Source organism: Miniopterus schreibersii (genome assembly GCF_964146895.1).
Source record: "Miniopterus schreibersii genome assembly, chromosome: 9".
Lineage (NCBI taxonomy): Eukaryota > Metazoa > Chordata > Mammalia > Chiroptera > Miniopteridae > Miniopterus > Miniopterus schreibersii.
In genome coordinates this window covers 81,743,543-81,767,895 of record NC_138118.1, presented here as the reverse complement: position 1 = coordinate 81,767,895, position 24,353 = coordinate 81,743,543, and the positions used below count along the sequence as shown (strand labels likewise).

The 24,353-nt window shown below is 55.8% G+C and overlaps 1 protein-coding gene across 1 annotated transcript in view; it reads right to left on the bottom strand.

Annotated features, from left to right (window-relative positions):
* Positions 1 to 3,356: 3,356 nt before the first annotated feature.
* VOPP1 (VOPP1 WW domain binding protein) overlaps positions 3,357 to 24,353 on the bottom strand; it is a 30,581-nt gene continuing 9,584 nt past the window's right edge. Inside the window, exons 2-5 of the mRNA XM_081147875.1 lie at positions 13,820 to 13,878; positions 7,925 to 8,002; positions 7,060 to 7,196; positions 3,357 to 5,644 (exon numbers count right to left, since the gene is read on the bottom strand). Coding sequence (XP_081004001.1) covers positions 5,454 to 5,644; positions 7,060 to 7,196; positions 7,925 to 8,002; positions 13,820 to 13,878 — 465 coding nt within the window. The 3' untranslated portion in view covers positions 3,357 to 5,453. The remainder of the gene's footprint in view (positions 5,645 to 7,059; positions 7,197 to 7,924; positions 8,003 to 13,819; positions 13,879 to 24,353) is intronic.

Below are 24,353 nucleotides of genomic sequence, written 5' to 3'. Positions count from 1 at the left end.
GAACAGAAACGAGGAGAGGAGACGGGAGCTGCGCCTGCACACAGGCCGGCCGGCCCAGAGCGCGGGCGAACCGCGTCCCTGGTTGGCAGATGGGCGCAGACGCGGGTGGGCGTGGAGGTGGTGGTGGGAGCGGCGAGTTCTGGCTTCTTCAGGGTTCTCAGAGGCAGCATCTGCCGGGCAGAGGTGTCGGAGGAGGTGCAGGGACTGGGAGTGCAGGAGAAAGGGAACGTCGCCGGGAGGGAGGGAGGGTGGATGAGCTGTTCTCAAGTGTCGGGTGCCCAGCAGCCACTCGGAGGGATTGTTTAAACGCGGGGTTTCTGGGCTGGGTTGATCGAGTAGGTCTGGGTGGGGCCTGACGTTTCCTCTCCAGTCACAGGGTGGTGCTGATGCTGCTGGTCTGGGGACCTGACATGTCAGGAACACATGCCCCTGCTTCTCCTGGTTCTCTGGTCACCTTAGAAAGGCTGGTCTGGACACAGGGTGCCTGGCACGATGGCATCCGGGGCCCATGTGGTTGTGGACATAAGGGAGACCCACAGCCTGGGGCCAGGGCTTGGGTAATGCCCGGGTGGCTCCTGCTGTCCTTGCTGTGGGCTCAGGGCTCATGTACATTCGGTTCTGCCTCCCAGGGTGGTTGGGGGGGATGAGATGAAATAACCCAAGTGAAGAACCGAACACCGTGCGCATGTTCACAAAGCAAAGGTGACCTTCACTGAAGTGAGGGGTTAAGTGATGACCTCAGATGATGCTCGAGGGGAAAGGGTTGCAATGGGGGACCGGCTGACTCTGCAGCTCGCACTCCCTGGGAGCAGCAGGCCGGCCCCACCCCCAGGGAAGGCAGCTTTCATGGTTTTTTTGTGACTCCAGCCCCATATCCCCGTTTTTTTCTGGAATCTCAATCCTCAGGGAGCTGCCTGCGCCTCCCACTTTGGTGCCAAGCTTCAGCCGCACACACCCACAGACGGCCGGCTCTGCCAGGGAGCCGCGGTATTTCATTTAAAACCAGCACATTCTGAGTCATCGGTAACGTTTCCCGTGGCCTACTTGAGGGCTACAGCCAGTGACTCCCCATTCTTTATCCTGGGCTCTCCGTCTAACGGGTTAAGCTCCTGAGAGCACACCTCTAACGCACAGTATCGAGTGTTGAGCGGGGCGCTGTGGGAACCCTTGTCAACCGCGTCGCATTTGGCGGGCTCAGCCGGCCCTCACAGAAGCCCCGCGGCGGCTTCCCTGACACAGCACCTGTGGGGCAACTCGGGGTGGGGGGCTGCCCAGGGTCATCCGTCCACCTGGTAGGCTGCGGGGCACAGATCCCACCAGACCCGAATTTACAGAAGTAGCACAGATGCTTCCGGGTCAAGGATGCACACGGACCTAACTCCCACTCTCGGCGAAGGGTGAGGGCAGGGGAGGGAGATGAGCTATTAGAAAGCGCGGTAAAGTGACCCCACAACATCTTAGTGCAGAGACAGCGAGGGTGTGCTGCGAACCTAAGCGTTAGGTCGCCCACGGGAGCCTTACATTTCCGTTTTATACTGTGTTCAAACAAGCGTGGTTCTCGGGGCTTCCACCCACGATGTATCTCAAGGACCAGGATGTAAGCGTTACTGCTGGCCCCCAGCCAGCGAGCCCGGGCGATGACCCTCAGCGCCACCCGGAGACCAGCAGACACTGCGTTCCTGCTGATGGAAACACACCCGCCACCTCCGAGCTGTTCCTCAAAACGGGGCCTGAGCTGATCACGCTTCTCTGTAGGACTGCCAGTGTACGCGAAATGCAGATCCCGTGGAGACGCGAACTGCAAACTCCACACGGTGGTATAGACAAAGACATGGTTTCTATTTTTATTTTTCAAAATATTGATTTCAGAGAGAGGAAGGGAGAGGGAGAGAGAGAAACATCAATGATGAGTCATTGATCGGCTGCCTCCTGCACGCCCCCTGCTGGGGTTCGAGCCCACAACCTGCGTGTGTGCCCTGACCGGGAATCGAACCCCGATCTCCTGGATCCTAGGGCAGTGCTGAACCACCGAGCCACGCCAGCCGGGCAGGACGTGGTTTTTTAAAAAGCAAAGAGAGAAAAAGGAGATAGAGATGTCTAACTGCAGAATCAGCTCAAAAATGCTCCTGTCCTGTTTATCGAGATCCTGAGTTGCTTTTCAGAGATAAGAGAAGAAAACGAATGTTGTGTAGCCAAAGCACGTGCGGAGGAGAGAACTTTGACCTCCAGCTGCCCGGGAACCGAAGCCTCGCCCTCCCCTCCCCAGTGTACGGAACCAAAGGGGCGCAACCGGAACTTGCAACACTGGAACCCGGAGAAGGGTGGGCTGTCCGGGAGGATCTGGTGCTGACACCCCTTAACCACTTTTCACAATTAATGACGTCAACAGTGCAGGTCCCAGTGCCTCCCGAGGCAGGGTGCCCTGAGAAACGGGCTTCAGGCTCACTGATTTCTGCAGCCAACCCTCGGCTTCCGTGGGAGACAGGTGGGGACAGGGCACCTCCACCTCCCTGGTGTCTAGGACACCTGCCACCTGCCCGTGGCCACCCCTGCTCAGCATACCTGCCAGGCCTCAGCGTGGAACCTTCTCTAACAGCTCTCATCTCCCCGGACGCCTCCTCTGCACAGATGCAGCTCCATCTGCTCAGATCCGTCTTCTTCTAGTTCAGAAACCTCTCAAAGTTTCTGTTCTTGCACCTTCGTGCCTTGAGAGCCACTACGGACTTTTTGAAGTTCCATGCGAGAGGCAGAAGAAAGCGAGCACTGGGTTTACCATCTCCGGTCATGGCCTCGGCCGCGTAGCCCATCGTTCTGGGGGAAGCTGAGGGCCAGCTGCGCTGCCCGGGTGAGGCGTGTCAAGCCCTGACTTAGCCACGGGCAAGCGGCCTGGCCTCTTCTGGCGCATTTCCTGTCCTGTCTGAAGACGGCCCGTTACGAAACGCTGCTTTCCAGCGTCGTCTCCGAGATTGCTTCACCTGCAGCGCAGCTAACTGCGGCAGATACCCCTTCGCTAGGCCGAGACACACAGTTCCTGGCCAGCGAAGCTGTCTGCGGTCACGGCTGCGACCTGTGGGGAGCAGTGCAGGCCCCGAGCAGTGTCTGTTAGCTGCGGGTTACTCATTAATGCTGCCCCTGCCTGCCGCAGACCAGTTTTCCTCAGCCCGATTTTTAAAACGTGTTCATGAACCCAGACTTCTTATGGTCTCCGATAGCATCTAACGGCCGGTTCTCCCGAGACTGGCCGCGTGACCACCCACCCGGCCCCCACCTGGCCGAGGGCACCACCCGCTGCAGGCGCCTCCTCAGGCGGTGCTTCACCTCCGCCCTCTCCCGAGCCCCAGCCAGCCAGCCAAAGCACACGTCCAAATTCAATTTTATTTTGCAGACATAGGAAACAGGACCCTATCAAAAGAGAACAGAGGAGAGGAGCCGGGTGCTGCGGAGGAGAAACACGCAGGTCTGCTCCGAGTCTCCTCCCCGCGGACCCCATGGGCCAGGAGCACGGCAGGCCCGACCCTCGGCACGAGGACCTCCCACGCGCGGGGTCCGAGTCCTCCCGAGCAGGGTTCACCCAGGTTCAAGGGAGAGCAAAACGTCTTACACAAACGCGGGAGTAGAAAACTGTGGGGCGCTACTGAACATCCAGTCTCGTAGGATCACTTGCTATCAAAAAGGTACACAAAATTTTGTCGTGGACACGTGAGGCCTCTTCACCCACCCACGCGTGGTCCAGGGCCCAGGCAGCTCCCAGTGTGCTCCGTTATTTAAAAAAAGAAAAGCAAAGGGACCAGTGGAAGTTAAAAATGCAAAACCAATGACCTGGAGGAAGGGAATGTTTCAGACCCAGGCTGTTGTCGTTTGTAAACAGCAAATGTGGTGCTTTGTCAACTCATTTCACTCACGGCCCCGGGTGCGGGGAGGGCCCGCGGTCGGGGGCGGGAGTTCACAGGTGGCAGGAGGGTTCGTCTGCGCTGATGATGTTTCCCAGGCGCTGGTCGGGCTCCAGGCTTTTCCCGTGGAACTCCCCGGGAGGCTCCGTCTCCATCCTCACATCCTCACAGGACGTCCCTTTGAGCAGTCACGGTGGTCCCGTGTGCCCCCTCCAATGACGTGTCTCGATGCTCCATTCCAGTGAGTCACAATTTCTCAAGAGGCTCCGATGAGTTCATTTCAAAAGTAGGCTCCCCCCACCCCCCACCCTGCTGTCCGACCACCACACACACAGGGATCTACGTGCCTCGGCCACACTGCTCCGCTCCACCCGACAGGTCTCAGTCCTGCGGTCCCGACTACACCGGGATCAGGACCTCCCTGCTCACCACCCGCAACCCCGGGGACGACCCTCAGCAATCCTGGGGAGAACCCACAGGATCCCGCGGTGAGGCGGGTTTCTTGGCCAGGGTCTGCACCTCAAACCACGTCTTCTTGATTCGAATGTTGATTAAAGTTGTCGGTGAAACCTGTTCGGTACTTTTGGAAGAGATCTACCTACAGTCCTGTCTTTGTCTTAGCAAGGTCCTCTTCAGGGCCCAACAGGTGCCTGCCGAGATCACACTGGGCACACGCAGCCCTGGCGGGCCCGCCGTGGCTCAGCCGCTGGCCACACCTGCTGAGACGCCTTCTCTCTGAAAGTGTCCTTTACCAAACCCCACGGCAGAGCGGCCTGGGGAAGGGTGTGGAGACCCGAGAGCTGCTGACATTCAGTTGAGACACTTACTGGAGTCAGACCTCAAAGGACAGGGCTCTACACACGTGTGGGAACTTCCATAAATGCACTAAAAAGGGAGGAACACGATTTTTCCCAAAGTCAGACCAAGAGCTCCTAAAATGCAATGTGCCAGTTGGAGGCAAGGAGCCGTTTCCCATGAACTTAAGCACTTTCCTCCGTGATCTCCAGGTAACTGCAGGCATCCCCCACGGCCTCGCTCGGATCCTCGGCGCCCCCCGCCCTGGCTGTGGGGAAGGGGCGCCTCCCTCATCTCGGGAAGTGATGGGGACAGAAAAGTGCAGAGTGGCTTGTAGTCCACCAAACGTCCCTGCAGCACTGACCGTGAGGGGCCTCATCCAGCCGACTGCCTGTGTGCGGGGCTCCCCGGCTGGTGGGGGGATCTCCCCAGGGAAGGGCACCTGGCCTCGCCCGTGAGCTCACCTGTGCCCTCCCACACACGTCGGCCCTCGCTCGCCTGTCCTGAGGATCTGGGCGTGCACCCTAAGGTGCCAACCCTCGGGGACCGTCCACACTCTGCCAAAGCACAAGCTATATCAGACACAGAAGGACACAGGGCGAGTTCAAACATTGGTCACCTAGAGAAAACTGGAGAGGGAGCTGTGCTTGCTTTGACGACATCAAAGAGAAACAAGAGGAACGTGCCCTTGGTGGCTCCCGGGCCATTCCGGAAACGAGCACTGACGGAGACAGGGACGGCAGCCGGGAGGCTCGGGCTGCATGCCCCCTACTTGGCCTTCACCACCTGTTCGTAGGGGGGCGGGGGCGTGTTGCAGTAGGAAGGCGGCGGCGGGTAGGCCACGCTCCCGTGGGGTGAGTTGGGCTGGACCTGGAAAGCCATCGCCACGGGATTCCCGGCAGGATTCATCCCCGCTCCTCCGGGGTCGGTGTAATAGGGCAGCCCCGGCGGCTGGGCTCCTGAAAGACAGAGAGCGGATGTGAGCGCAGCCGAGAAACCCACCACCCATCGCCCCAGAGCATCCCCGGGATGGCCGGGCCCTGGAGACCGCCGCCTGGATCAGCCACCAGCAGACAGGAGTCGGGCCCACACGCCCAGACACGGCGGGAGCCAGGACAAGGTGGTGAGCCACAGCAGGTCGCTGGCCTCGCGCAGCTTCTAACCTCCTGGGGTGCAGACGACCAGCGGCACATGCTCGGAGGGAGGCCAGGTGACAGGAGGGACGGGACAGCAGCAGTGTGGGGCTCGGGGCGAGGTGGGGGCTCGGAACTCGCCGAGGACCGGGTGACCCGCCCCGGCAGCTCTGCAGAGACCTGGGGGGCATGTGCCGGGAACATGGCCAGCAGAGCACGCCGCGTGCACTCGAGTCAAGAAAACCGGGGCCGCGAGGGCAGTCACCTCACAGCTGTTGTGGCAGGAACCCCCTTGGCAGCTCTCAGCCCTCGAGAACCATGTGCTGAAACTCAGTTCAGAAGCACGGCCCCCTTCTCTCCTTCCCACTGGCTGTGCAGACATCTGATCGGGGGGGTCACCTGTCATCCAGGTGAGCCCAGGTTCAGACACGGAGACAACCCGTGGGGGTGCCAGCAGGGCGGCCTGGTGCATGGGTGCGCTTTGTTCGCCTTTGATGTTGGCGGGGGGGTGGCTCTTCTCCAAGGTGACCCCCGTGTCAGCCAGGGCGCAGTGGGTCAGAGCTACGGGGGGTGCAGACTGGTCGGGGGACGGAGCAGCTCAGCGGGCTGCAGGCAAAGGAAGATGTGTCCGTACGGGTGGGAGATGTCTGAGCAGGTGCATAGGGTGCGAGGACAGATGTACAGGAGAGGAGTGAAGGGGCGATTAGAAGCTCAGTGAGGGCAGGGACCTTGTAAATCTGTTCAATATTTGGACCACACGCCCTGGCAAAGGGTCCGGGGCCCAGGAAGGCGCCCGATCCTTCCTGTGAAGTGGGCAGCGAGGAGCAGGTGGGCAGCGAGTGGGCAGGACCAGCGTGTTCACGGCAGGCCCCTCTGCACTGAGCGAAACCGGGCGCTTGCTTATGTAAGCGCTGGATTCACATGTCCTCAAAGAGCCGGTCACAGATGACAGCCAAACAGTGACAGAGCCAGCTGGTCGGGGATTCAGTGTGGCGGGAACTGTGACGCCCAGAAGCCAAGGGGACGCCAACCCCACCTCCTTGCCCTCCAGGGCTGGGACATGCCGCAGGTGAACTGGCCCTCAGGTTGGGAGGGTTACGGTGGACGGTCCAGTTAGGGAAGGGAAACAGAGGAACACGGCCTGAGCTTTCCTTCCAGCACATTCCATGGGGGGGGGGCTTTTCGAATGCTCACAGAGGACACCTGACGGCAGGGAGGGGCCAGGACAGAGGGGCGCTGACCTGGAGCCGGGTTCGGGGGCTGCCTGGTGTAGGACACGTTGAAGGCGGGCTCCTCGATCAGCGGCGGCGGGTACATGCGCCTGCGGATGAAGAAGCCGGCTCCGCAGCAGAAGAGGACCCCCATCATGAGGAGGAACCTGGGGGGACAGCACGGCCTGAGGCCCGGAGCCCACAGCTTCTCCCCCTCAGCTCTGTCCACGCGGCGGGCACCGGAGGCGGCGCTGTCCCGGGGCTCTCGTCTAAAACTCCCCCCGGGCAAGTATCTGTTTAGACACCTGCAGGGCCCCTTCCCTCCAGAGAGCAGGGGATGGACAAGCTGCGGCCCAGCTGTCTGTCTGGAAAGTCAGGATTCGGCCGACACCACGTTGCGGTTCCGTTCCCAGTCGGGGCACACACCCAGGCTGCGGGCTCAGTCCCCAGGAGGGGGCGCGCAGGAGGCAGCCGATCCAAGTCTCTCGCTCACATCGATGTTTCTCTCTCTCTCCTCCTCTCCCTCCCTCTCTCTCTAAAAACAAATCAATTACAATAATCTTAAAAACAAAAAAAAAGACGGTCAGCCTCAGTGTCATTTCAGAAACTGGCCAGGAGCTGCTGAAGGAAGCAGCTGCGGCCCAGCCACCATCCAAAAAAATCAGCCTTTCTCCCGGCCACGGGCCTGCGGAGGCGGGAAGGGGCTTCCTGCCCCTCTGGGAGCAGAGGTGCTACCTTGAGGCCAACCGAACACACCTGCCTGCTAACCAAAGCAGCCCCCAAGACTGTGACCCCGGGAGCGGTGACGCCACTGTGACGCCCACAGCGCTGGCTGTGGGCCGGGCCCCTGTGGGCGGGGTGCAGGAGCGTCCGGACAGGCAGGGCTCAGACCTACCAGAAGTACCAGAGCCGCTGGATGGAGAGGGCCCGCACGCAGCACCGGGACCCGCAGCAGTCCTCGTAGGGGCGGCATCTGAGGGGAGAGGGCGCAGGTGGTCAGCGGTCGGTCTCCGGGAGGGCCAGGCCCATCATGAGATCCAGGCAGATTTCAGGACAGAGGACAGAAAGCCACAGCCGCAGGTCACAAAACCAGCCACGCTGACCACTGTCCGTCAGGTGGCCGAAATGGAAGGGCCGAGGCGGATACGGTCCACGCAATTCAAAGCACCACACTTCCTGCACGCGCCCGTGGGCCCAATCACGACAGCTCCTTCCCCGGAGGCGCCAGGGCCAAGGAGCGCATGACCCCTGCTGGTTCTGCCACGGGCCAGCACCGACACCTTGTGGGTCCTGCACTCACATCGATGTTTCTCTCTCTCTCCCTTTCCCTTCCTCTCTCTAAAAATCAATAAACTATTCTTTAAAAAATTAAATAAATAAAAAGGGCAATAGAGGGGCCCGTGGAGGAAAGCCCAGTGAAGGAAGTGCCCCTGCGCCCCCTTCCCACCCTGCGCATCCCGAAGCAGGAGAGCTGACCCCGCTCAGAGGGAGGTCTCCATCTGGCCCGGCTCTGATGTGGAGCCAGGAGGGAGGGCACACAGCACCTCCCGATGGCCGCAGGTGCCTTGTGTCTCGGGGCCCCTGGGACTGGTCTTGGCTTCTCCAGCGCCAGCAGGCAGGTCGGGCAGCCGGCCAGACACTGGCTCCACCAAGCCTGCTCCTGGACCCGGCTCTGACCCCTGCAAACACTTCCCCCACTCACACATTAAGTATTCACAGCGGAGGGTGAGCCAGGAGAGACACAATCGACCAGGGCAAGGTGAGTACTTTATAAAAGAGGCTGCACACTCCAACGGGACACTTGGGAACGGGGCCCGGAAACGACCTGGGCGAAGCCACAGGCAGAGCACGCGGCGCTGGGAGGAAAGGCCGCTGCCCAGCACCGGGCACACACTGTGATGGGCTGTGGGGTGGGTGTTGGTGTGGGGGTGGGGGTGGGGGTGAGCCAGGACCCGGAGCTCCTGCAGGGCGGCCCTGCCCACCTCGTCTTCATTCCCAGGGTCCCCACGGGCTCCCTCCCTGCCCCTTTAGCAGTGGCGTGGGAGTGACCGGTACTCCATGGACGCCCGACGCCGCTGGGTGTACCCATTAATTCTGTTATAATTCAGTAACTCACGCACCCATCTTTCTTTCACACGTGAGCAATCGCCTTCCACGCATCTGTTTCCACCGAGCTGGGCAAAGCACAAGCACGTGGCTTTCCCCGAGGCTCTGGGCCACTGGCTTCAGCGGTTGCCCCCATTCTAATTGTCTTACAAAAACGTAGCCCCCGTTCGCTGATAACAGTAACGCTGGAGTGAAATTCGAGATCATGCAGAGACACGGTGACACATGAAACAGAACAGAGCCCGGAAGTCAACCCTCACAGGTGCAGTCAACCAACATTCGACAAGGGAGCAAGGACACCCAGGGGAAAGGGCAGGCTCTTCCACAGACGGCGACGGGCAACTGGATAATTACAGGCAGAAACATCGAGCTGGACCCCCATCTCACACCACCCCCCAAAACTAACGTACAGTGGATTAAACACTGAAACATAAGACCATAAAACTCCTAGAAATAAGCATGGGCGACGAGGAGCCCCTCGACGTTGATCTTGGCAATGACTTTTCGGTACCCTAATAACAGAGGGACGTGACTTTTTACTTTTCAGGACCCTTCCCCTCACGGTGGGGAGAGAAGAGAGGTGGGAGGCCTGAGTGACAAGAACAGGGCTCGAATTCTCCGTCAACCCAGAAAGATTTCCAAACTACGTCATAAATCAGCAAAGGAGTAAGGGAGCAAATAGACTAGTAAACGGGACAGCAAGGACCTCCGACTCCTGCAGCCCCGGAAAACCCGGGAATGGTTCATTAGCGAACCTACGAAACGACACGAGAGAGATCGTTTCCACGAAGACAGGGCTGAGCCCCACTTGCATGGGAGCGGAATCGAGGCAGTAAAGCTTGGCAGGAAAATTCACTGTTCCACGAAGAACCGAAATACCTGCTCCCCCTGCTGCCCCACACCCATTTTTCTTCCACCTGACAACTCTGGAACCGGACTCCGAGTCTCCGCTCTGCTGCTTTATTTCCCAGGTTCTGGCTTTTTGTAGCAGCAGCGGAGGCTTCCTGCCAAGACTCGCTGGTTCCTGGCCCTGGGCGCCTGGCCCAGAGCCCCCCTGCCTGCCAGCTGCGCTGAGACGGCTCCCGGCTCCGCCCTCCCTGCTGAGGTCCCCGCCGTCGGGCTGCGGAGCCCAGATAACACAGGTCGGTGAAGAGGTGTCTCTAAGAAATCGCTACGTCCAGGGAAAATCCTGAAGGCCAGGAAGACCAAGGAAGCCCTACAAAGCGGTCCCTAGAGCCCTACACCAGTCGCGGTGGGGTTGACGTAAAACAGTAGGTACAGCGGACGGCAGAGGAACTGAAGCAGTTTTTTAGGAAGGAAGTTGGCACTCGTGTGATGGTCTGTGACCAACCTCACTGACATCCTCAGACAGTGGCGGGCGTGGCCTCACTACCTCTCTGTTCTTCAAGGAAAGAACCACCGTGGAGCTCAAGGTCTCCGAGCACCCGCGGGTCCTGGGGAGACTTCTGTTGACAGGTGACCTCTCTGAGAGGGGCAGTTCCAGGTGGACCGCATCAGAACAATATGTCACGTTTACCGCCCTCATTTCTTTGTCCGCAGGACACTGGTGGTAGGTTATGCTGATGAAGTTCGGTCTCGCGTCTCATGCTTTTGGCCGACTTTCTGTTGTGACGTGGACGTGGTGGGCCACGTTCTCACGTCCCCAGTTCCCCTTTCGGCTGCAGTAGGAGCTCTCATCGGTGATCCAGTCCCTCTTCCATGGCTTGCTTTTCACGGTCTTCCAAATTGGAGCTGTAGGTCCAGGACCAACATGTGTTGTGTTAACAGATATGTCCCATGCCACCAGCTTGCTGGTGCGTTGTTATATTCAGAGTCGTTTGATGATGTGGCCGGGCCCACTGATTTGTCGGCGAGAATGTGCCACGGGGACCGCATTCAGCTAAGGAGACCTCAGGCGCTGTCCCAGCCCCGAGGGTCAACCAGGACTTGTGTTTCTCGTTTGCTCCCACCCCGCCTCCTGGGACAGCTGGCCCGGGTCGGCCGCAGTAACACGGGGTTTGGTTGCCGCGCAGTTTTTTTGCACAGGGGTTTGGCTGCTTCTTTCATGTGTCCCACACCTTTGAGAGGCTCTGCGCCCCGTTCAGGAATATTAAACGGGCCCTTGGGCGCTCGTGCCCGGTCCTGTGTGTATTTAACTCCGTCTGGCCGGGCATGCGGACGCTCTCACTTGTTCTGCCTTTTTGCGCTGTTGGCTCAATGCCTTTGCTGAGACGCTTCCCTCTGGGGATGGGATGTTTTATAGGGACTGGTGGATCCCCATGTCCTACTCCAGCTATTCCAGGACCCGGGTGCAGCGGCCCGGGGCGGGCCATGTTGCTCCGCTTACAAGGACGTCCTCTGTTTGCTCACTGAGGAGACCCAGGCCGGCTGCCAAGGGAGCGGCCGCCGCCTGCTGAGGTGCGCGGACGCGCGGGGCCGCTGCAGCTTCGCCCGGGCCGTCCGCGCTGGTCACGCTCTTCACGGGGCTCTCGCTCCACGGCGACGGCAGCCAGAGAAGGCCGGTTTGGGAAGCTACAACGTGGACCCTCCCTTTCGTGACCATGGGGCCATTCTGCGCTTTTGTCCTCAGGAGCGGCAGGCACGTCCGCTCTGCCCTCCGAGGGCCCCAGGCCGCTGGACTCTGTCCGGCCACGTTCCTGGGCTTGTCTTGTATTTTAAAAGCACCGGCACCTGTTTCCTTCCTTGACTCTGAATTTGAGGCCGGCGCCTGTTTCCGGCTGATACTGAAGTTACCTGTGTTATCTGGACCACTCCAGGCTCGACAGGTGCTCGCTCCACTCCCAGGTCACCTGAGCTGAGCGGTTAGACGCTTCTGGAATCTTGAGCAGAGCTTGTTTTCCTTTTGAGGAGAAGGGAGGCTTATACCTGACGTAATGACAGGTTTTTACGGGGTCATATTGGCTTAAGCCTCAGAATTTATATCTGTTTTGTTTCTTGACTGTCTAATTAGAGACAAAACATCATGTTTTCCTGGCCACGGAATGAGCCAAAACAGTATGAAGAAACTGTTGAAATAAATACCTCTGGCTTAGAAATGCCTTTCGAGCACGCTGTTGGAATGTATGCTAATTAACCATGCAACTGGGGGAGAAAGGAAAATATTACGGATGCTCTATTTCTAGTAGAAAAAGAAAATACCTCTTCTCCAAAGATAATCTAATTACACATCCTAATTTGTATTTTTTTACTCAGCCTGCATTATTTTGAGAAAAGTCTGGTTCACCTCAATTTTCACAGTGGAGGAAACAAATGGAGGAAAAGTCGCTGTGAAGCAAAATCGTACCTTTCGCCTTGAATTCTCGAGTTTGCATTCCTAACGGGACGCACTGAGAGGAACAGAAAGGGCGAGAGAGAGGAGGCAAGGGGAAAACACAATATTCCCTCTGACAACTTCCAAAGTATCTGTAGGAAACACTTGGGGACTCAGTCACGTTTCAATTATTTTATCAGCGAAAACCAACTTTTGTTTAAAATTTAAGGTCGTAATTTCTTTTAACTTATTTAGAAGTGTCCTTTGGTGCAGTTATTTTGTTTTCTAATAAATACTGACTTTAATTCTTTTGCAGACAAGTCAGTCTGTAACTGAAGTATTGACCACCTACATTAATGTTAAAATGATTATTAAAGAGTCAGAAGCTGGGGGCGGGGAAGACTCCACTATGCAGGGCATTCAGGGTTCCTGCTTATCAACACCAAGCCCAGGCAGGAAGCCGGCCCCTTCCCCGGCCTCCTCCCCGCTCCCAGCCAGGCGGCCTTCCTCCTCCCACGCGGGGCTCTTCAAGATCAGAAACTCCCCGAGAATGACTGGTAAGAAGAACATACATACTGGCTGCCTAGCTGGTGTGGGTCAGTGGTTGGGCGTCGACCCCTGCACAAGAGGTCACCGGTTCGACTCCAGGTCAGGGCACGTGCCCAGATTGCGGGCACGATCCCCTGAGGCAGCCAACTGATGTTTCCCTCTCATTGATGTTTCTGTCTCTCTCTCCCTCTCCCTTCCTCTCTCTCTAAAAGTCAATTTAAAATCTTTTTTAAAAAAATAATTGATAATCTGGACACCTCGTCAGGTGGCTCAAGAACAGCCAGCGACTAACACAGCACCAATAAAACACAAATACAAATACGGGGGAAGGCAGCGATGCTTTCATTAGAGAAGGCTGGCAGGCACCGAGGGCGCAGGAAGAGCCGTGCGAGGCTGTGACCGTGACCGTGACCGTGACCGCTCCTGCCTGGGGCGCGGCCCCCGGGCCAGGTGCCCTTCGCGACCACGTGCACACACACAGGCACAGCAGCTGCGCTGGGTTGCTTTTCCTGCTCAAGTTCAAAACCCCACTCCCCCACCCTTACTCCCTCGGCCGAGGGAAATCCATATGAACCAGCATAATGTTGGCCTTGCTCACACGTCTTGCCCCTTTGACCACTCGAGTGTGAGCTCACATGCCCCTCGGGACACAGCACCAGTACTCCTCCCGGTCCCCAACGTGACTGGCCCGAGCAGGCTGTGTCCTCAGGGCCGTCACCTGGCGAGCAGAGGCAGGTGAGCCCGGGTGAGGGCCTCCCAAGACAGGGCTTTCTCCGTCCCATAGCCAGTCCTGGTGAAGAATTAGAATTCCCAGCCCAAGAGCTGTCCACAGAGTGAAACCGGCAGGAAAGCGCAGATACTCACATGTAGTATGTTGGGTAGAGCCCTTCAAAATACCAGCAGTGTTTCTTGGCCTCTGCGCACTGCAAAGAGAAAAAGGGGAACACTGGTCACCGATGGGTACCCTGCTCCAGGCGGGGACGGCCGCACAGGACACAGGACGGGAGAGGGCGGAGCCGAAAGCGAGCAGGTCATTCCGGGGAGACCTGCCCCACCAGGGCTATTTCTTTCTTTAAGTTTTTTAAAAGGGAAAAGAAACTTAGGAAAACAAATATTTCCTTTTTATCTTTCTAGCCTTTCATGTCTCTAAATGCACGGAGCGTAACCAATTTATGAAAAAGGCAAATTAAAGACAATCCATTTTTAAATGTGCACGGTATTCAGGTACCTAAGGAATGTGGGCAATAAAGTGTCACAAAGATTTCCACACACACCCCCCATTTCCATTTTTGTTTTTTTTAATCCGCACCTGAGGATATTTTTTCGGTTGCTTTTCAGAGAGAGTGGAAGTGGGGAGGGGGGAGAGAGACACAATGTGAGAAACGCATGGATTGGCTGCCTCCCCGTGCACCCCGACTGGGACCAGGGATCACGCCGGCAACGGAGGTGCGTGCCCTTGGCGGGAACTGAACCCGGGACCTCCAGTCCGAGGGCCGACACGCTAACCACTGAGCCAAACTGGCCAGGGCCCCATTTCCATTTTTGAAAGCCATTTCCCACAGTTTTCACATTCCTAGATCTTCGTATTTCAGAATATTCTAAAAGCCACATCCAAGTCACAGATCCCCTAGAGGGGGACCAGTGTCCGCCGGACTCGAAGTCAGGACTCACTCCCAAGGGTGAGAAAGAGGGAGAGGGACAAAGGAGGGCCACAGAGCCCCCGTGCTTCCCAAGGGAGTCAGACACCTGACATTCGGAGGGGCAGGCAGAGCAGGTACGAAGCCACCGAGGGACCTGACTCTCTCGCACAAGTGACAGCGAGCCCAAGGCACCAGCCACTGGGCAGAAACGCTCCGGCCCCTCCGAACCGGAGTTTTCCAAAATCATTCCACTCGTGCCATCTTTTGTTCTAATTCACAACTTCCCACCACCGTGGTCCAGCTCAGCGACCCCGGGCGTGTAGATAACATCTCTGAAACAACACAAAGCCACCAGCAGCAGGAAAATGGGAAGGCACAGCGACAGCAGAGCTGCCTGCAAGCAAGGCGGGGGCCAGTTACCCCGCAGAGCCCCCACTCCCCGCCCCGCCCCCAGGGCCGCCCCCCAGGCCTTTCTGGCAGGTGTGTCGCGATGCCCCCCAGTCCCGGCTGCCTGACAAGATCAGGACCAGACCCCGATCGAGAGCCCGATGCCCAGGGAGAGGCGGGTGTAGATGTCACACGGTCCACCGGCTAAATCAGACGCCCTGTGAAAAGGGCGAGAAACAGTGGGGGTTTGTGTGTTTTTTTGTTTTGTTTTGTTTTTTTAATGGATCTGTATTGATTTCAGAGAGAGGAAAGGGAGAGGGAGAGAGAGAAACATCAGTGATGAGAGTCACTGATCGGCCGCCTCCTGCGCACCCCCTGCTGGGGATCGAGCCCGCAACCCGGGCCTGTGCCCTGCCCGGGAATCGAACCCCGAGCGCCTGGATCCTGGGTCAACGCTCAGCCGCTGAGCCACGCCGGCCGGGCTGTTTTGTTTTTGTTGTTCGCGCTTTAAGACACTCGGACACACTCAGGGAGCCCACAGCGACCCAGTTCTATGAATGGAAAATGAGTTTAATTTAGACACCGTGAGTTCCTGCCCCGTTCAAGAAATGAAGTTCAGGCAGCCAAAGAAATCCATTTATTTTGGCGAGGAAGAGCAATTTCAGGTGTCTGCCCCAAATAACAATTCATTTCGCCTGAGTCTCCTGTGATAAACCGGGTCTTCCTTCAAGGAGGCCTTTTAAACGTCTCCCCTTCACCCTCCATCACCGCCAAAGACAGGCGCACGTTCTCGAACCTGGAACCCACGCTCCGCACGGTCCCCCGGAGCCCAGGGGCGTCGGGAGCTCAAGTCTGAACCCTTCCCGCAGCAGCCAGGACTCAGTCCCACAGCCCCGGGGGGGACACGACTCCCAGGGGTGCAGGTGCACGAAGACCTGGCCCGCCCACAGCCGCCCACTGTGGGGTTTCCCTCTATTTAAACGGTTCCCTGATCGGGGGCAGCCATTCGTCTGAGACCACCCCCACCCCGATCTCACCTCCTCACGCTGAAGGTAACAACGAAAACGACACTCCCATACTGCTTTGAGGATTTCCCGTGGTTAGTATCAGGAACGCCGTTTCATAGATTAGGAAGAGCTGGGGCCCCACGCGGGTGCCCTTCTGAGTCGCAGCTTCTTCGTGGTGGCAAAACCAAGCGCCCTGGGTGCTGTTACCGAGCATCCTCAGAGCCGGGGTGCCGCCCAGGGCTCTGGGTGAAGAGCAGCCCCTCCGTGAGCTCGCAAGGGACCACCCCTCCCAGGTGCATCGTGGAGGCAGGAGGCGCCGCCAGCTGCTGGCTGCAGCGACCGTGAGGAGCAGAAACGCGCAGTTCATAAGCTGCCGGCGAAGCAGATGCGCGGGACGGCGAGAAAGCGCCTGTCAGGCGCCGCTCAACCGAGGGAGCCTCACGTTGGAACCCCTGAGGCCTGTAAGACGCCGCTACTCAGGGAAGGATCCTGGTGGCCTGTTACTCACGGACCAGGACAAGCACCCGCGTCGTTCGGGCCTAAACAGAGGCGTCCGCATTTAGCCAGCACCTAAATGAGCCCCAAAGAACAAATCCTCGCTAATCCCCAATAGGAATCCGCACATCGATGTAAACGAGCCGACATCCAGCCACACTCAGCACAGGAGGCCCCCGGAGGCCGCTGCCTGATACAAGGGTAGGGCCCTTTCTCTGTTCCGGGTTAAAGAATCACGGCACCACTATTATTACTATTATTATTGAGGGGCGGCCGTTCGGCCAGAACCCTGGACAGCGCCCTGGTTATTGAGGCTGCTCAGGGGCAACAGGAAGCCACTGACCTCACCTCTCCTACCAAATACTTTCTCTTTTTCAGTCGATGGGCCATCCTTTTTCTTTTCTTTTTTTAAATGTTTTTATTGATTTTAGAGAGGGGGGAGGGAGAGGGAGCGAGAGAGAGAAACAGCGATCGGCTGCCTCCTGCAGCCCCCTTACTGGGGATCGAGCCCGCAACCCCGGCACATGCCCTGACCAGCACTCGAACCAGTGACCTCTTGGTGCACGGATCATGCTGAATCCACGGAGCCACACCAGCCAGGCAGAAGACGGACAACCCTTAAGAAACCAGGGTGGTCATCTCTGCAGAGTGCGTAGAGCTACTTTCCGGGGTGGACATAAAACCCTGAAATTTATTTTTTCTTAACTTATTCACTTTTCCGACATTTCTGGGAGGATGGGTTTGCTCTCTTCAGGGAGAGTCTGGGAAACTCCCACAGGAACAAATGTAAGGTAGCGAATATTTAGAATCTTTGTTTTCAAGAGGCCTGGTTGGCAACGTTGCTTCCCTGAGCACTGGCCTCCTTGGGCAAAGCCTGCACAGCTTCGAGGGAACTTCAGTTATCTGAGGCTTTGGGACACTTGGGAGGGTCCGAGGTTCAAAACACTGTGGGTTTCATCTAAACTCCACCCCTTCTTCTGTTCAGGGGTGGGGTGGGGCGGAATCTTTAAATGAACAGCTAACTGCCAAATTAATGCTTCCCTAACACAGCTAATCCCACCAACATCTGGAAAGCACCGATCTTTATTTTACTTATTGTGGGGATAACACTGGTCAGTCTGTCCTGAGCCAGTAAGTTCATAATTTGCCTCCAAATGGTCAGAAGACCTCAGGAGGCTCAGCCTGGTGGCTTTGTCACGGGGGAGGCCCTGCGCTGCTCCTGGGAGCTGCTTTCACATCCATCGGCGCTGAACCTGACACGCACACCGTGGGAGCCCAGCTGCGCCCAGTCCCCCCACCCCGGGTTCACACCCCTCGGCAGGCGCTGGGTGCAGGCAGACCCGCTGCTCAGCACCGGGGACAGGCCATGCCGTCACAGCAAAACCCTGGGGAGAAGTGACAGGTAATTATCTCGAGGCCTCAGAATTTCAAATAACAGGAATGAGCACGCTTTAAACTCCTGCACTGGAATTTTAATCAGTTCCCTAAGTGCCAATTATTTCATCCTTGGGCTCACGGACACTGTTTTCAGGAACACATCAGCTCCAAGGATCCTTGGTTTTTTTTAAGAAATACGAGTACGAGGCGTCTCACAAGCACCAGTTATCAAAGGGAAGGAAGCAGAGAAACTCTTTCAAGAAACAGAAATGAAAGATGCTGCCGTGTCTGGCAGATGAAGCCACATGGGCAACGCATACAGGATGCCGGGAAGTAACCATCACCGACGGAGCACCGTCTACTAGCATCCGGAAGATTCTGGGGACACGCAGGCTACGAGACAGGACTAATTCCAGCTGGGTAGCCCTCGGAAAATCCCGTGAACTCTCATCACTTACTCTGAATATAGTCTCTTTGTCTGCTGTACCTGCTTTAGTTTTTAACAAAAGAGTCATACGGGAGCAGATTTCCTCAAGTTCCCCAATGCATGGAGGTAAAATCCTCATTTCCAGGACATGAAAATTAACAGCCAATATTAAAAGGCAAACAAAATTGGGCTTTAAAGAATATAGAGCGTATATAATTTAATAAGAAAAAGATAAAAAGCCCAATAGGAAAAAAATAAAACAGGAGAATTCTTCAAAGAAGAAAATAGGTCAACAAACCTATTTTAGAAGATAACGTTCATTAGTAATGAAACAAATGTACATTGTAATGCTATGGTTTTATCTGCCAAACCCTGGTATCCGCTGTTGATGAGGACGTGAGGGAAAAGACACCACACAACGTGTGTGGAATATAAATGGAACGTCTCAGGAGGTCAGCGTTTCAGTTCCGATCAAAGAGCCTTTAAAATGTGCATCACCAACAGGGCTATGGCGCGTATCCCAAGAAAACGACAGTAACAACGGTGAGTGTTACTAAGAAATAGGAACTGGAAATAACCCAAAATTTCAAAACATGGGCTTGGCTAACAAATTAATAATACATCCAAAATACACACGAGCAGGCTTATCCTCTCAGATTGTAAAGAAATATGTAACAGTATCAGAACATTTTGCTAAGAAAAATAAAGCCAATAAAACAGTGTATCTAGGAGGGTCTGTTACCCACCATGGGAGAGAGGAAATACTGTGGAGAGACAGGCACCAAGACACTGACAATAAGTGCTCTTTCGGGTGATATTAGAGATGATTTTTTTTTTCGTTATACATTTTGGCAATCGGTCTCCAAGCTTTCTGTGTGGAACTTTAACATTTTGTTTTAAAGTTTCTATTAAACTTGACTTTAAAAAGCAGATCGCTTATGGCCCAATAAAGAGAGATAACTATAGAGAGATATTTAAATTGCGGAATATGATTGGTTAACCAAGTGAACATTACCCAACTAGGATTTAAGTAAAAAGTAACCGATGGGCCAAGTCTGTGAAATGTAACATGCAAGGAAAGGAGCACTGAAAACACAGTCAGCGGAACTTATAAACAGCTGTATTTAGAAAAAGCTGTACTTATAAAAAGCTGTACTTATAAACAGCTGTACTTATAAAATTTATATTTTAAACTGTACTTATAAAAAGTTGAACATCATGAAAAATGCTCATTTTATGCACTCACTTAAAACACATCGTATGTATTTTATTTTAACAATGAAAAAGTACGTATATAGTCATAGGAGAAAGCACAGCCACTCTAACCCGCGGCCCCGTCTGCGGATTCTGCCGCACCTCCCACAGGCGGCCTCGCGTAGCTTTCACCTGAGGCTCTGTCTCACTGTCCAAAGAAAACTAAAATGATGGCGGCTGAAACCATGAAAGACCCCGCATCTGTCCCCCCAAAAAACCTTTCAGGAGCTATTAGGAATCGTACCTTAGAGCACCCCTCAGCTCTCAGCATCGCCGTGTACTGGTTCTCCAAGAAGGAAATAAATGACAAGGGGACCGAGCAGTTCTGCCAAGAAGGCTGTGCTCTCTGCCCAGAGGGGCTGGCCCCTCAGTTACAATCACAGCCGAGGAGCCCAGAGCCCACGGGCGGGGGGGCAGGGGGCAAACGGAGACACCAACCTCTTTCCCTCTCAGAACAGACTTCTAAGCTGCTAAAAATACTCTGCGGTGCAGCTTTAGGGCACAGAAGGTCTTGAAACGAATGCGTGGGCTGCAGCCAAAAAGGTTTATAGGACAAATTTTTCCTAGTGCCCCCGACCATCACTCATTCAAAAGCTGACGACTGGGAGACTTAATTAGCGCGGCCTGAAGGCAGCGATAACAGATGGAAATGGCTGGGCTACTGTTTCTGAGGGCGCCAAATGAATACAGTCAACCTTGGGGGTGGGCCCAAGTCCAGCAAAAGCACTGAACCGAGACCAAACCTTTCAACGTGTTCCCTAAGGCCGGATCCAGGAGAGTCGCTTTCAAAGTCATGGCACAGAGCGGAGTGCCAGAGCCACAAGTGACAAAGGTCACCAGCTCAGCCCTGCAGACACCGGGTCTGTAGCTCGGGCACCTGCTGTGCTGCTATCACAGGAAGCGACTGAGGGCAGGGCAAGGTCAGCCGTGTCCGACCTCGGCACACAGTGGACCCAAACCGGACAGCAGATCCAACCTCAAAAGACCACTCCTACCAGCGGGCCGAAAGATCCAAAACGTAACCTCCAGGCGCAGGAGAAAACATCAGCGTCTCGCCTTTATGGATGGAAATACCGACAGAGATTAATTAATAAGGCCCGGGGCTCCAAGAGCAAAAATGCCAAAAAACAGATGAGGGCTCCGCACCTTAGTGCCCCCTCCCCGCCCCATCAGAGTTGTATTTTAAAAGGAATGTGTGTAAAAGCACCAAGAAAGGGACTGGCCCCCTTTCCCAGGCCATTAAGAAACAATCACCTTCCAACAGCCCCCAGCTCTTCCCACTTCAACTCCTCCAAACCAAATAAACGAAAACCCAGCTCTCACGCCACCCACGAGAGAGCTTTCTCCCCAAATCCACTTAGTGGGTGAACTAAGTGCTGAGCACTCGGCCGGCGCTGGGCGGAGGCCTGGAGGAGTCGGGCCCTCGGCTGCCCACGTCTCCATTTCCCCACAGGCTTCCTCCCATTCTTAGCTCCTCCCCACGAGCCCAGGAGGAGGCCGAGCGCGCCCCTGGGGAAAGCGCGGCCCCAGCAGGGACGCTCACATGGCCGGGCCCCCAGAGCCCTGGGCTGCAAGGCCCCCCTTCCCCGGCTGCCGTGGCGGGGAACCGGCACTACTGCTCCACGCTGGAGACCCTGCTCCCGCGCATCTCACTGGGAAAGTGCTTCTGGACCATGACACGTTGCCGAGTCTGTTACCACAAACCAAGCGCAGGCGCCCTTCACAAGCGCCACCCCTTTCGCAAGCTGCGCTGTGTCCCCGTCCAGCTGTCATCTCTGACCTAGCGAACCCCTCGGTCCGTCTCTAAGCGCAAGCAAACCTTTCGCCACGGTCCTTCCAGCTCCAAAGTAATACAGAGATGCAAAGAACAGGGTCAGCGCCCTGAAAAGAACAACATGTCTGGGACTTTTTCTAACTTAACCATTCAAGTATCTTCCCGAGATCAGAGCGTGAGCCTTTCCTACCAAGCTGCACCCAGGCCCCACACCACGCATCACGTCCAACCCAAAGCCCCGCGGGCCCACAGCCCAGCGGAGGGGCACCGTCAGCGCTGACGAGCTCACGGTTAGCGACAAGCACAACAGTCCGTCAACCAAACTTGCAGAAGACAGACACTTGCCCAAGAGTCTCACGGGGCACTGTGTTCAGCAGCAGAAAGCTAGAAACAACCTAAAGGCCCATCAAAAGAGGGCTGGTTCATGAAGCATCATCATTCACGCAGAAGAACACTCTGTGGCTCTACGGGGGTGCCGTGGGGGTGCGCACGCCCCGTACAGAAGCACCTCCAAGAAAGAGCTTACAGGACAGAAGAAAAAGGCTGCGTAACATTGTGTCAGAGCCCATCTGTGTACTTTTAACAAAGTATCTGAGTAGATGTTCTCTACAAAATCCAGAGGGCTGCAGAAGGAACCTCGCGGGAGCTCCCTCTGCAGAGTGAGGCTAAGGTTGGGAGGTAAGGGGGAGGGAGAGGCCCTTGCCCTCTGTTTTATACCTTTTTTAACCACATACGTGCATTCATTCTGTTCAGAAAATTAAAACCATCAAATCCATTACCCATTCTTTACGAAAACAGGTAGCAAGGCCAACACAGACGAAACCCTCAGGTCACTTAAGAATGCCATTCCCCTCGGTATTTGCCCCTTTACAACAAAGCTTCAGACAACTGGATTCGGTTTCTCCCTACGCATCTCGTTCCCGCCTGTCCTTAAAGCAAAATCAATGAGCTGTGAAATGGCCAAACGGGAGGCCAAAAGGAAGAGACACAGAGGCTCTGAATAATTCACAACTGGATAATCAGGTCTTCCAGGAGCAGGAGCCAGGGCCCACACAGGCCCCGCCTTGGATGGAGTTCATCTTCTTTCCTGAGAGACCTCAAGGCCTCGAGGGCAGGGGTCCCAGGGTAGTCTGCCTTATGATCCTGGCTCGATAAATGGTTGCTAAACCAACTGCACAAAACAACGGGGTGTCAACTGAACGCCACTGTCATCGACTCAACACCAACAGAAACCTCCGATTTGGGGTGCCATGAACGGAGAGGCTTTATTCAGTGGAATGGTTCGACTGTGAAGCAGCTCGACTGCGCAAACGCCGCTGTGGGGCATCCAGGGCACGGAGGCCCTGTGTGTACGGCTGGGACATTACAGCTCAGCTCAAGGGCCGCAGCTCCCGCGACAGCTGGCGCTGCAGCTTCAGCTGGGGAAGCGCAGTCTCCCCGGGAACCTGAAAGCAGGCTCCCCTGAGGCAGCGGGAAGGGGGCTCATCCAGATAAAAGTGCCGCCTCCATTCCCGGACTGGTCATGTCTATGCACATGCGGATCTCACAACATCACTGGTCCAAACAGCACCATCCCCGCTGCGCTGATCAGGCAGGGAGCATGCAAATGAGGATAGAGCCGCACAGCTCTGATTGGCCGGGGAAAGCCTCCGTTCTATTGGTGGAATTTGGATCCTAGGAGCTCCCTTATCTTGACTCAGAAGGCAGGGGCCCAGGGCAGGAGGCCTGGGGGCCCCGAAGGACAGCGAGCCAATGGATGCGAGACTCTGGTTATGAATTTAAGTCCAACTAACTGCAAGAGTCCTTTTTGGTAGGTATATTCTCAGGGTCAACAAGGGGAAAATGTTTTATATATATACATATATATACACACTTATATATATAGTGTCCCCAAAAATTGTATACACACTCTGAATAATTATGAAGGCAGTGTTTATTTTCAAAATTGAGCTATCAGCTGCTAAGTGTGTATACATTTTGGGGGACACCCTATATATTGCCTAAAATTGGACACACACACAGCTCCCCTTCCATGTAATGGAGGAGCTACTGAAAAGAACACTAATGAATTAACACAGATACATCCCAACTTAGAAACAGATCATATATCCAAAGTCTGTATCTAAACTGATGGTTTAGAATTTAGCACCCTTTTCTCACAGAAATAATGGTACATATATTGGCTAAATTCCCCGGTGAGGCAACAAATTTCTATTTAGCTCATAAAATAAATGAGCTCCCAGACTCGCCCAGAACTGTTTGCCAGGCGTGGCTCAGCGGTTGAGTGTCGACCTGGGATCCAGGCAATCGGGGTTTGATTCCCGGTCAGGGCACATGCCCGGGTTGCGGGTTCGATCCCCAGTCTGGCCTGCAGGAGGCAGCCAATCAGTGACTCTCTCATCATTGATGCTTCTATCACGCTCTCTCCCTCTCCTTTCCTCTCTCTGAAGCCAATAAAGATATTTTTTTTTTAAAAAAAAGAGTGTGCACTCTCCACGGCCCCACCCCCAAGCAGGGGAGACATGACCGCGTGTCAGAGATCTGGCCTGGTTAGGCCCCAGGAGCACTCGGGACAGCCATCAGTGTCTCCATCCTGTCACTCACCACCCTCGCAGACTAACGCGCCTGTTCCGGGCTGCCTCTCCCAGTGTCCCGCCACCAGCACAAACAAAGCGGCACACAACCAACACGTGCTAGGCTTGGGCACAACTTGAGGTGCCCTGTCTGGGGAGGGAGAGCTTAGTCTTCCCTGCTCCCCCGTTCTGGCCCGCTGTGCATGCCCGCATTCACCCTGGGGACAGGTGTAGGTATGAACCCCCCCAGGTGTGACTAGAAAAATAAAACAGACACAACTGCAGCTGGAGTGCCAGCGTGGGGCCGCCCCGGTTACACCTCCGACACAGCTCAGGGGGGTGAGATGCCTAAGGACCACCTGCTCTGGTTCTGGGTCTAGGCTCCGCAAAGCCTCCACCTGCATGTTTTAGGTCAGACGCCTTCTACACGTTAGCGGATCCATCACTGGGGAAGGGTGGGGAGT